This window comes from Podarcis melisellensis, assembly GCF_964234715.1.
Source record: "Podarcis melisellensis genome assembly, chromosome: 12".
NCBI lineage: Eukaryota > Metazoa > Chordata > Lepidosauria > Squamata > Lacertidae > Podarcis > Podarcis melisellensis.
In genome coordinates, this window is record NC_138544.1 from 27,750,965 (window position 1) to 27,764,965 (window position 14,001).

The 14,001-nt window shown below is 42.5% G+C and overlaps 1 protein-coding gene across 5 annotated transcripts in view; it reads right to left on the minus strand.

Moving 5' to 3' along the window:
- Positions 1-14,001, minus strand: part of HDAC9 (histone deacetylase 9) — a 427,895-nt gene that overhangs the window by 79,833 nt on the left and 334,061 nt on the right. For all 5 annotated transcript variants that reach the window (XM_081883158.1, XM_081883159.1, XM_081883157.1 and 2 more), the window contains 2 exons: positions 13,237-13,356; positions 12,804-12,901 (listed from right to left, as the gene is read on the minus strand). In XM_081883158.1, the coding sequence (XP_081739284.1) occupies positions 12,804-12,901; positions 13,237-13,356 (218 nt within the window). The remainder of the gene's footprint in view (positions 1-12,803; positions 12,902-13,236; positions 13,357-14,001) is intronic.

Consider the following 14,001-nt stretch of genomic DNA (forward strand, 5'->3'; position numbering starts at 1 on the left):
TCATTTCATTGCCAGTTTATATAGAACATTTGTATATAGAATGGGGAACATGATTTATCACCCATACGCTTGCAATATTTCATTTCACCATTTTTTGTAAGTATTAGAAACACTTATGATAAAGCCTGAACCATTCTTGGAAAATATCTAGAGGCTAGGACTTTAATCAGTTTTCAACTCAAATCACATAAAAGTGGATGCATGCACTGTTTATTATTCTCTCTCTTGCCTGCCCCCTATGCAGATGTGCCAATAAAAGGAATTGTGCATCCGTAAGAAAGTTGAGTTGCAGTAATTAATTTGTGCAATGAAAAGGTTTTGTTCTGGCTCTCCAGTGGATTAAATGAGCTTCATCTGCTGTTTTCAAAAGCTGGTTTCAGGGGGAATAGCAAAGGGAGTCAGAGGTGTTTTGGCGAGAAGAAGTTGGAGTTCCCAAATAAAAAAAGGAAAAGAAAGACAGAAAAAAGGAGATTGTGTGTCACAAAATAAAAGCAGGGTTGCTGGTATAGCTTTATTGTAAACTTTGAAGTATAACAAGCCAGTCAGAAGACCTCTAGGTGTTGCATTTTCTCTCTCTCGTTCCCCTAACAAACCTTTTTCCATTCCTTCCTCCAAACAATGTCCCTTGGACATTGACATTAAAGATGCCAAGAATTAAGGCATAGTGTGCAACAACTCAGACTGTCAAGAAAATCAACTCTTGCTCAGCAGAATTAAATAAACCAATAATTATTATGGAACTGCCACATAAATCCTTGTACTTTTCTGGGGAAAATTAATTTTTATCAAGGACCCCTTCTTAGAGTTTCTCACCATTTCCCTACAAAAGCAGCTGGTGCTCCTCAGACAAGCTGCAAGACTAGACTGTTCTCGGAAGTGAAAATGCAAGAGGCAATTCCCGCCGCCCCTTCAGGAGTCCACCTAACATTTATTGCTTTGTGGTGCCATGTAAGGTCAACCCTCTCTGCAAGTTGCTTTTAAAAAAATTAAAAAACGGTGACACTACAGACCTTAACTCAGGCAAACCAAACATATAACAGGAATAAAGTGGAAAGCAAGTGAGCCCACGGATAGTGAGTTTTATCTCGCCTCATCACTTTTCACCCTGATTACACCATATGAGAACAAACTTGGAAACAAGAACAAACTTGGAGAGAATGTGATGATTGTGGAGCTCTGGGAAATGTTTTCTGGCAATTCCTGAGTTCTGTTCATTTTCAAGCACAGTATGCAGCTCTCATATAGTTCTCTCCCCACCCCGCCCCCACCCCGGTCAATGCTTTCTTTCTCGCTATTGTCACTCTAGCCATGAAGACACCAGTTAGTCTATTTCTCGCTTGTCATCCTGAAAATATTCCCGTTTCACTATTGAACAAGGTGCTGTAGTGATTACCTCCACCTTCAGAAAATGTTCTTTGCTTTACCTTAAAAAAAAAATCCTTCTGAAATCATGTCCACCTCTTTCTCAAGGAATAATGGTGGTTTAGAGCCAGTGTGGCCCACTGTTTTAGACAAACTATACACTATAGACTTGCGTAGCTGTAGCCCCATTGGCCCCTGAAATGTGGAAGAGCTGGTTCCCAAGGGGGTGAACGGGAGCAGAGGAGCACTTAAGCCTTTCACAGACTGTTCTTTTCCCTGCAGCTTTCCCGCCTACCGCCCCCACCACCATAAGATGTTAAATGTGGAGAAACATGTGTGAGTCTCAGAAGGGTAGAAGCCAGAGGTCTGAATCTCCAAGAACAGGCCCTGTGAGAAATCTAGGAAGCAGTCAGTCAGTCAGTTTGACTGTGTGGCCTACTTTACAGAGTACAATCCTCCAATTGATGGAAGAAGAAGAAGAAGAAGTTTGGATTTGATATCCCGCCTTTCACTCCCTTTAAGGAGTCTCAAAGCGGCTAACATTCTCCTTTCCCTTCCTCCCCCACAACAAACACTCTGGGAGGTGAGTGGGGCTGAGAGACTTCAAAGAAGTGTGACTGTGGAATACACAGGATGAGACAGTTAAATCCTCCATGATAAAGCGGGCGCAGGATCTGGGGCATAACATTATGTTTGAAGACTGGGAAAGGTTATGGAACACCGGAATGAAATTTACGGCATGTAGTGCCTTGAAGGAAAACATTATGAAAATGATATACCGGTGGTACATGACCCCAGTCAAGCTTGCAAAGATATACCACCTGTCGGACAACAAATGTTGGAAATGTAAGGAGGAGGAAGGGACATTCTTACACCTCTGGTGGACCTGCCCGAAAGTGAAGGCCTTCTGGGAGATGATACATAATGAATTAAAAAAGGTACTCAGATTTACCTTACCTAAGAAACCGGAGGCCTTCCTCCTGGGCATGGTAGACCAGAGAGTGGTCAAGAAAGATAGAATTTTCTTTATGTACGCTACCACAGCAGCAAGGATCCTGATTGCAAAGTATTGGAAGACACAAGATCTACCCACGCTGGAAGAATGGCAGACGCAGTTGATGGACTATATGGAATTGGCCGAAATGACTGGCAGAATCCGAGAGTTGGGAGAAGAAACAACGGAGGAAGTCTGGGAAAAATTTAAGGACTATTTGAAAAAGCACTATAAGCTGTATGAATGTTAAAAAATGCTCTTTTTTGGAAACTATAGCTTCAGCATTTGTAAATTATTGAAATGGAAAATAAGGTAGAAGAAACTAGAGGTGGTGCAATGAAATAACTTTATTGTGTTGAAACTAAAAGTTTAAGGACTTGGGTTACAACGTTTTAGAGATTAGATATCACGATAAAATGAAAGATACATTATTGGGTTTGAAATAAGTTAACAAATTGCTGATGTTTTGAATTTACAGAGAATGCAGGGTTCGGAAGATGGGGGAAGTCCACTAGATCTATTGAAATTTGTAATTTGAAGTTGGATTTTGCATTTTATAAACTTAATAAAAATTATATTAAAAAAAAAACTAAAAAAAAACCAAAAAAGTGTGACTGGCCCAAGGTCACCCAGCAGCTGAATGTGGAGGAGCAGAGACGCGAACCCGGTTCCCCAGATTATGAGACTACCGCTCTTAACCACTACACCACACTGGCTCTCAGTGTGACTCCCACTGGAGTCCTCTTCTTGAAAAGCTGTCCAGCCCAAGTCCAGTTTAAACCACAATCAGAGACAGCAAAGGTATTGAAGTTGCCTATCAACTCGACAGCAGACCGAGCAGCCACAAGCGGCACCTGGTCACAGTCTTCCCCACTATGTTTGGTCTTTCTGCTTCAATTACAAGTGTGTTGTCATGGTCAAGAGTGTTGGGTTTGGCCTGAGAGACCAGGATTTCAAATCTCTACTCAGCCATGAAGCTCACTGGGTGAAATTGGGCCTACCACTGTCTCTCAACCTCACAGGGTAGTTGTGAGGATAAAATGGGGAGCAGAAAACCAAGGGCATCACCCTGTGATCCTTGGAGGGAAAGGCTGAATATAAATGTAATTAATAAATGCATAAATTGTTATTTATAAATTTGCATCTATGTGTAGAAATAGCCCAAGCACATTTTATGCAAGTTGGTGTCTTCCTCTTTTGGGGGGTAGAAGTAGTGGTGTATTTGCTATTTTCTTGGATGCTGCAGAAGTGGCCCCCTATAACCACTTCTGGAGGGGTGCAGTGAGCAAGGTGTTGTTGGGGAGAGCTAGGCATCCTACACTGCTCTTCTTAACCTAGCCTGCTCCTCTCGAGTGTGATGCACAATGTTGTCCCATCACATATACTGAAGATTCAGCTGTCAGCCCAGTTGGTTTTGAATAGGTATCACCATTGTATCCTTCACATCAGGCTCTGCTGACCCCTATTTGCCCAACTGCAAAATGGGAAGAATAGTAACAGGCTTTGTTGGATTGCTTGATGGCTGAACCAAAGAACTGAAAACAAGCTGCAGGTTCTGAAAGACCTACATGTCCTAAAATCAGGGTGATTTTTCTAGAAAAAGAGGTTCCAGAACTCACCACAAACACCTTTCCTGTTCTCTCACAATGGCAATGGTGCCCACCTGAGAGGTGCCAGAACTGAGTTGTGGCTGAAAAAAAGCCCTGGCTAAAATAACTAAATAAGTCAAACTTTTCTCTTTTTTAAAAAAGCATCCATGAATATGTTGGGATACTGCCAGGGAGACAAAGGCCATCATGCCCCCCACGCTGTCTCCGGACGATCATCGATCTCCCGTAGAAACGCAGTATTAGTCAATTAGTGACACAAGCCTCAGAAATAGCATGCCACATTCCAAGACTAGTGCACTCCCTTTCAGCAGAGTTCCACAATGAAAGATGCACTCAGGAGAGCATTATTTACAACTTTATTCAGCGTTGGTCAGAACAAAGAAAAAACATGACTGCCTGTCTGCGTGTCCAGGCACAGAGAGAAAAACAACAGCTATATACAAAAGAGAAACTTCCTGTGAGCCGGAAGTACGCAGACACTGTGACTCATAAAGCCTGCTCCCTTTTAAGGTGGAACGGAAATATCCTAACATCCTCCCCCTTTTCGTGTAACCTGTAGTACCTGTGGTTCAACCCAATTGCAACCTCTGTACATAAACCTTAAGTTGTTCTCTGTTAACAACCTTAGACAACAGATCAGCAGGAATTTCATTTCCTGGCATGTAGGACACCTGAATGAGTCCTTTCTGAATACACTCTCTTGCACGATGTAGCTTAATCTGCAAGTAATTGGTTCTTTGCTTGCAACTCTCTGAGTTCAGCAAAGCCAAACAGGATCTATTGTCTTGATACACTTGTATAGGACATTTCACAGAAACTCTGATGTCCTGAAACAGTTGCATCAACCATTCACAATCCATGAGTGAAAATGATAGAGCATTGAGTTCTGCTTCACAGGAACTTAGGCTTACTGTCGTTTGCTTCTTGCACAGCCAGTCAAACAGACAGTGGTTATACATGTAGCATACTCCAGAGGTGCTTGTACCATCCGTGGTGTCACTTCCAAAACTAGCATCTGCAAAGATTTCAAGACCTCCAGTCTTCTGACTGGTGAACTTCAGCCTGTAGTGCAAAGTCCCTTTCAAATAGCGGGGTATGCGCTTCAGAGCCTTCCAATCCTGAACAGTAGGATTGTTGGCATGTCTGCTAAGCAGGTTAGTGCTTACAGCTATGTCAGGTCTTGAGCATCTAGCAATGAAATTCAACTTGCCTAGAATGCATCTGTACAGCGTAGTGTTAGAAAACACTTCAGCAGTACTATCAACCTGGTAACCTGTCACCATCGGTGTGTCTGCTGGGTTTGCTTCAACCAAATTCAACCTGGTTAATACATCAGCAATGTACAATCAGACCAACCCTACAACACAACCTTCACAACCATACCATGAGCAGCTAAAAACGCCCTACGAACATGAAATGTAGAAACACTGAGGTTTGAAATGTGGAATCATTGAGGTTTTGCATAATTGCTGCAAGAAACCTTAAAGGCAAGTACAAAGGTAGGGAATGAATTTGGCTCCTTTGCTTTTAAATAAATAGCCCTTGGGATACTCTTGCTGGAGCTATCACTTCGGAGCTCCCTGCTGACTCCAAACTAGCAGGCCTGGAACTTTTATCTCACACAGGAGAAGGCTGTGGTTGTAAAAGTAGCACTCAGCTTCAGTTCCCTCCACTGGCAATCTACTCAAGGGTATTCTGTTACATATCTACAAGAAAATGGGCTCTTTTGGAGGCCCCTACAAGGATGAAACAATCCCTGGGAAAACTTGTTTCCCCCAGAATGAAACATGGCACAAAACACACACACCCCTAATCTGTGCATCATTCTTGTGTACATAGAGAGCAAAAGAGAAGAACATGAGCCATTCACTTAAGCAATAGAAAACGCCCCCTTTGAGAAGCAGGGGAACATATGGGGAACACAGGCCAATCCTGGAGGAAATCGGTAGACACTGTTCACCTACACATTTTTGGAGTTATAAAAATGTTAGTCTTTGCTAAAATGATGCTAAAACGACAGGTGTTCAACCATCCCAAGCTGCTTTTCAGATAAACCTTATGGGACAGTGTTCATGCTAGTTTTTAAAATGGCCCAATTTAAAAAGGGGAAAAGTTTTTGGCATTATCATCACTTAAGGTTCAGCCACTACTAAAACTTCCCAACCAGTAAAATTGCATTTTGATAGGTAAAGAATATTAGATTATGAAAAGTCAGCTAACGTCAAAGCCAGGTGGGTAAAGATATAGATATGGATGATATAGATATAGATGATTAGATAGATATAGATATAGATGATATAGATAGATATAGATATAGATATAGATATAGATATAGATATAGATGATATAGATGCGCAATGCTCCCCTTACCCCCCCCCCTCCAATTCATTCCCATCAGACATGTAAGATTTTGTCCTGAGTTTCCTTTATCTTTGAACTGCAGGATTCTGTTAGGCAGGGAGCATTCAAGAGCTTTTGTTCAAATACTTGAGTGAGATTGCTTGTGTTTACCCTGATCTTACAACCTTCCTCCACTTCTGCCGCCTTCTCTCTCCCCACTCCCAAGACCAAGAACTTATTTTAGGATCCTGCAAAAGGAAAGTCATGGTAGCAGAGGGTATGGCTGGGGCTATTTGTGTCCATTTGTCCTCTCTGAGCTGTGCAAGCTGATCAACTGACTGTCAGTCCTTGCAAAAACTTCACATGGTGTGCATTGGCCCTTGCAGGTGCCACCAGTTCCCTTCCTCCATTTATCTTAGCCTTCTCTCCACACAATGCCATAGATGATGCTAGGTGCAGAGCAGGTGGGTGTGGCCAAAACAGCCTCATGGGCCAAATGGGGAGGCCTGCACTGAGCACTCAGGCCAAAGCACTTCTCAGGCCAAACTATGCAAGGCCTGTGAATCTTGATTGCCTGTAATCAACTATTTTCTACTGAGCTCCTTTTCTGACCTGTCAGGTTCTCCACTGGCTCCATTTTTAATTCACCAGTTTCCATTCTGGCTCCCCTGCCTCCATTCCTATGCCCCATCTTGGGAAGGCAGCGTCTGAAAATCAAATGTTTGCAGCTGTCATCCTTGCCGGACCCCTAAAAAGAATGCCTGCCCCATTCATTTTCTTTTGTAAAGTGAGCTTGAAGGAGGAGATGTCTCTTGCATTTGTTTTGCTTTGTTTTCTTTGTGCATTTAGAGGGTTTAAATGAGGGGTGTGTGTGAAGCCCACTAAAGGAATAAATTCCATTGGTAATTCTGTTTTCCTGCCTCCCCCAGACAGATATATGCAGAAAATCCATTGCCCAAAGCAAAATTCCACTTGGGTCTCCGTCCTTCACTGCTTTTGCAATTGTTCTTTCTAATTCAGACCCACAGATATTTCAGCATGAGCATTTTAGCTCACAGCCACACTGGAAAGATTCAGACACAACTCTAAAACCCATGACAATGAATTACAAGAGCAAGGAGGCTGTGTCATAGAATCTTCAAATCTTAGAACTGTGGAGTTGGAAGGGACCATGATTGTCATCTAGGCCAACTTCCTGCAATACAGGAATCTTTTGCCCAACATGGAACTCGAACCCACGACCGTGAGATGAGCATGGTTTTGTTCCTCACTGTATGCTCCCTGCTCTCCTTTCACCATCTATCTTCCTTGTGCACTGGCCCCTCAAACAAGATGTATTCTGATGAGTATGTTTATATGTTTACGCATCTTTAAGGCTACATAATGCTAAACCATTAGCCATCCTCATTAACACGTACCAAGCCTGTGGTGCTATTGCAAAGCAAAGGTTGTAGCAGCAAACCATAATTCAAGAAAACTGGGGAATAAACTTTCCCAGTTTGAAAAGGAACTCGGCTAAAAGAAGTTGCCTTTGTAAATCTTAAAAAAGTGGTTTGGTATGGAAAGAGTTAGAATTCTGCAAGAAGGAAGAGATTTCAAGAATCCAACCTGAAAATAACAAGCTTTCCTTGGATAAAGAGGTGGCAGATTTGAAACAACAGCAATTCAGATTTTGATGGGGGTTTTTTGCCAATGTTTTGAGACATTTTCTATTTCGACAGAGCCACCATTTTTGTTTTGCATTGCATTTTTGTTCATTTTCAAAGTAACTAGTTTAAATTATCCCCCCAAGTCTAGGTGTGCCCCCATTTTTTGCATCCCAATCACTGGGCATTTCCTCCTCTGCCCTACCTAGCCAAAACCAGTGTCTTAACTCTTCCTTTAATCTATCTGGATAAAAAATGATTTCATATCAGTAAGAGTTTTGACCACTTACAGTCAAATCACTTTTTCTGTTTCCTTGCTTGCACGGTACCCCCTGTGTTCTGTCCTGTAATTCAGGAGTCCACTTCCTTTGAATTCCCTTCTCTACATTTTAGGACATGGGCACAGCAACTGTAAAAATTATGGAGAGCGTATGTAACAGAAAATCCCTGACCCATAAAGAAAAATAGAAAGAAAGAGGATGTGGGAGCTAATCCATTAGAGTGAAATGAGCACTGTTCAGTCTGCCACCAGCCAGCTACCACCTGGTTGCCTTTTCACTTACAACAAGTCTGGGATGGTCCTTCTCCTCCTTAGTCTCAGTGTTGCCTCAGCATAATCCTAGCTGGGGAAAAGATGGGGACAAAGCTAGAATAAATTGGCTCTGGCTGTCATTGGCTCTGGCGCCACATACTGCTGGTCTTCCTACCTTCTGCCCATCCGGTCCCTAAGGACACCAGTCATCACTGAGTGTGGGGGTGTGGGGAGACCATGACTACGATAGTCAAGAAGGCATAGCAGCCATGGAGTAGGATGTTCAGTTAATGTCCCACACAGGGCTAGGCCTCTTATTTTGCTACAAGGGCATTCAGCCCAGGCTATCCGCCTAAGTAAACTGTTCAGTTAAATGGGCTAAATTGCTCTTTCATACACGAAAGGAAACGAAATCAAAGCATGTGGATATGGCAAGGCAGCCGCTTTCCTTGACCACAAGCAAACCTCCACAGCATCAGAAGCCATTTGGAGAGCAGGAGCATGGCATAATTCTGAATGAAAAGACTGGGTTAATTTCAATGACGGACACATGTGCTAAATTACCTCAGGGTGCATTGCCTCTGCCCTTTCAGATGAGATACCACCGGTCCAACTGTAGTAATTTTTCTGATAGCCATGTGGTTGAACTAAACACCAAATGTGCTTGGCTCAGCTTCTAGTATTCTACCCTTATTCACTAACTGGGATTGAATGTGAACCAAGCTTTTAGGAGGTGATTGAAGCTGAACTCCAGCACCGAACCCTTGTGCCATCTAAACACTCTATTTCCCCCCAACTTTTTGATTGACCTCAGCAAAAGATTAATAAAAATATAGAAGTGGGTACCATTTGAGGTTGACCAGCTTAGACGGCGTACCTTAAAAGTAATTGAATCTTTGACAAGGCGTTTTCCACGATAGGCAAATTATGTATATGAAATCAAAACCCATTTCACAGAAACAGTGTGAGGCTGTGATTTTATGTTGCTTGTGTGTTTGGGGTCGATGTCAGGTGTGTTATGTCTGAATATAAAACCACCTCAACGCTGTGCTTTCCTGGACCACCCAAGAGTCCTGGGGGGTAGAGGAAAAGCAGGTTTTATAGATTTTGTGGTATATTTGCAGTGCAACGAAGGTATGCAGCAGATATAACATTTGCAATTATAAGTTCTGACATTGGTCAGAGCAGAAATTAGTGGTTTCGTTGTCAGCTGGTAAAGTTCTGAACTAGCTTTTTGCAAACTTGACCTGGCATTCTTGACCCAATGCCAACTGTTTGCCCAGTCCTGACATGCATTACTTCATCAAGCAATTTCACCGTAAGAGGGAGGAGGAAAAAAAAGAGCTGTGCAGCTGCAATAGCAGAAAACTGGACATGAAAGTACTTTTGCGTATGCGGTAGCCCCTGGGTAGAGTACACAATACACTACACATTAAACTGTCTGAAACACCTAGGCTAAAATATAAGGAGAAATCTTTAGCATTGGCTGCTACAGTCAGTGACATGGATAAGATTAAATATCTGTTGTCCGGTTCATACAAGTTTGTAATGCTTAATATAGCTAAACTCACAGTAAAGGCTGCTCAGCATAGACTAGTTAGATGAGATTTAAGATTCTGCTCTTCATGCGAGTTTTATTTATTGCATAGATCATGGTGTTGTTGTTTTTTATATGTATAATTCTTAGCTACATTTTAAATTTATATGCTACTGTTTGGCAACAACCTGTATTTGGCTGCCTTATTAATACATATGAATTTGGATGTGAAAGGCAGGTTTGATATCTTAAAGCAGCAGATCGGCGAGAGATACCACATTTATTTGATGAATTGGTTAAACTGTGGTGTCAATAGCCAGGAACCAAGAGGTTGTGTGGCTGTATCCAAAGGGCTGTTTCAGTGTGTTGGCATCTTTGCTATCCCCGAACCTGTGAATCCAACAGCAGTAACTTCTGCCCACTCCCTCCAGAAGAAACAGAATGGAACCTGGAATATGATGACACCAGCTGTCAGGGACAAGAAAAATCTACTGAGCACACTTCTATGGGTAGGGAACTGGATGCAACAAAGAGCTGGATCCAAGACTGGCCAAGCCTCCATGAGCCGCTTCGACATGTTGGTTGGGCTGCCTACCTATCAATCACTGAATGTGTCACATGGTTTCAGGTGGTTTTTAACTTCCTTCTACTGGTACAAAGGAAAAATGGGGAGTGCACTCTAAGGCCACATCCCACCATACATTTAGAGCACTTTGATAAGTCATGACTTCCCCCAAAGAATCCTGGGAGATGTAGTTTATGCTTTACAGAGCTACAATTTCCAGCACTCTTAAAAAAACTATGGTTCCCAGGATTCTTTGGGGAAAGCCAGGCACTCTATATGTAAAGGTGTGGATGTGACCCAGCTGCACTTCCCCATTTTCCCCTTTGAATTCAAGCTGAGGCTGCAAAGGAAGTTTCTTCAGGCTCAGTTCAAATTTGGTGCTTTTTCTCAAGATGAGGTGCTGTGCAGGATGATATAAAAAGGTATCAAATTTTAAAAGCACAAAATTCAAGCTACAGCAGGAAAGGAAGAATCAGGAGCATTCTTCCTTTTGAATTTGGTACATCCACAAGTTAGCCTATCCCACCAGGTCAATGTGCCTTGACTGAAATGACCTTGTTGGCCAAATGACGATGCTGGGGTAGGGGGGCTAATTAGCCCCACAGGCTGGATAGCTCAGTCCCTAGACCATGAGACTCTTAATCTCAGGGTTCGAGCCCCACATGGGGTGAAAGATTCCTGCATTGCAGGGAGTTGGACTAGATGACTCTTGTGGTCCTTTTGACTATATTCTGCCTTTTGACTATTTTAATTGCAATGCAGGGTGTGAATAATACACAGCAAACAAACAATTGACCAACTAAAAATATTGCAATTTGCTAAAGAATGCCACCAATCTGGCAGCAGATTCTCCCTCCGTTATTTTAAATCTAAAAACTTGCAAAAATTGTAGCCATCCAAGAAGAGGCACTCCCCCCTTTTCCCAAACTCTTCTAGGATGGTGACACACATAGGACACAGTACACACATAGTATAAAAACAAAGCATACTTTTTCTCTCTGCAGAAATAACATTTAACCATATGAAAATCTATGTACATATAATTAATTAATTGGCTGAAATGGTCAACTAATAACCCAATCCTGTGTGGATCTACTCAGAAATAAGCCCCGCTGAATCAATGAGGCATACTCCCAGCTAAATATTTCAGTCTAACTTTTCTTTAAGAGGTGAAAACTCTACTTTTCTCTCTCTTTCAATGAATATTCATTTGTTGACCACAATACACATGTGCAACCCCCCTTGTGTAGCTCAGCTGGCTGGGGAACAACCGAGAGTGGTGTAAAGGAGGTTGAACATTAGAAGAAAGTTAATATTTTTCTGGAGTCCTCTTGGCTTGAATGGTATGTTGTGGGCTATTTAAGATTAGGCCATGGTCCAGAAGCAGCCTGGAAGGGGCTCACATTTCTGAATGAGACGCAGAAAGAATAAGGCATATTTCATGGAGATTGTGCATACTGACCAGAGATTGTGCATACTGCCCAGAGAATGTACAAAATTCAGCCATGATAGGCACATCCCCCAAAGTCTGCTATATTGACTCGGGAAGATGCACAATTCCCTCTTCACGAATGGATTGTGTCCATATTCTCCATGATGCCAGGGGAATGTGCACAATGGCTGGTTGTGATGCCCATTAACCACTCAACTTGCATTCCCATTAATTGACACCCCCATTCTTAAACATCTTACATGGAAGATCACAAATGTCATTGCCAACAGTAGGTCTTAGTTCTGTATATGTTTGATCAGGGTGTAACGGTGAGTTTCCATATACCAGGAAGCAAGTTCCAGGGAATGAATGGGAACTGAGCATTATCCTGGTTAGATCATGATGCCAACACCTTACTCAGGATTGTCATTATATTCCTTACCTTTGAAAAGGCTTTTAACTGGTTAAGTTTACAGGGTGGGGGCAAAAAACCCAAACAATCCAGCAATCTAGGCTACTTCACGATTGCTTCAGGCATGAAGTGGTGTGCGTGTTTCTCTCGTGGGTGGCCAGCAATATTAACATTGACTCTTTATGAAATTCAGCGAAGTCTCCAAACACTACATAATAACAGATCTTTCTTTCTTCTTTTTTTTCAAAAACTTGAAGCCAGGTTCCACCATGGGTCACGTTTATGGCTTTCAAGATTGCTGCAATTCTAACTCTTGTACGTTTCAAGCTCGGTTACTTCTGTTTGGCACTTTCAGAAGGAAACAAGAACCAACCTGTAGGCTGTGAGGTACTCTGCGTCTCCCATGGGGGGATCCAAGCCACCTGTCCAAGCAATATTTATATTATAACCTTCGCCAGGGCCACTTCCAACCTGAAAGGAGAAGTGGGAGAGGGGGGAGAAGTGCCAGAGGAAGGGGGGTGGGAGAGAGGAAAGGCCAGGAGTGAATCAAAATAAGAAAACATCCAAAAAACGTCCTTTTGAAACAAACATCAAACGGCATGTCAAATCAACCTGGCCCCCATTTGACAAGGACTGTTCTGGGTTATGCACTTGTTCTGCGCTGGTCCCTTGGCCCCAGTGGACTATTTGGTAATCTAGTGCAATTTAAAGCACCAGTCGAGGATGAGAAAATTAGGGGTAATCATGCAACGCAATTACCCGAAAAGATACAAATAAAATTGGGGCTCTAAAGAAATAAACCTAACCTCATTTGGGTCTCCGCTGCCAGGGAAGAAGTTGCCTTCATCATAGCGATGGAGAGAGACATACAGGATGCTGGGGTCAGCATAAAAAGCCTGCTGTGTACCGTTGCCATGGTGAACATCCTAAAGGGGAAAGAAAACAGATGACAAACACAATCATGTCCAAGCCAGTGTGCCGAGAGCCCTTTTGCTTTCTCTTCTCCTCCTCTTTTTTCTCTCCTTCTCTTTGTGTTTCTCCCTCTTTCTTTTTCCTTCCTTCCTCTTCTCTCTCTCTCTCTCTCCCTCCTTTCCACCCGCCCTTCACCACCCCAAACTTCCTGAACTTTCAGGCAAATTACTCTTTAATACACTCATTTTTTAAACCGGCTTCTAAAAATCAGGAAACCACAGTGAGCATGCCCTTGAGACTCCAGATGAGCAGTCATTGAGAAATCCCAGTCCTTTTGTACAATTAGATATTATACACCGGCTCTTTGTACTCCTTGTCTCAGTGATGGAATCTAGCATCCTGTTTTATGGAGGAATTTTATGACTTATTAACTGCCAACAGTTCATAACCCCTCAGGCTTAATTAACTAGTCTCATTGGCCCAAAAAAGAAAGAAGAAGAAAGACTAATGTTTAAAATACAAACTAGAATTCTGCAGGAGGATCTACGGGCTATGGAGCATTTTTGCAATTCTTGAAAGAGCACTAAATATTCGGGTATTCGTTGATTTGCCAAGTTCCACTATTGAGGTCAAAGGGTTTGCAACCAGCTGAGTAAATT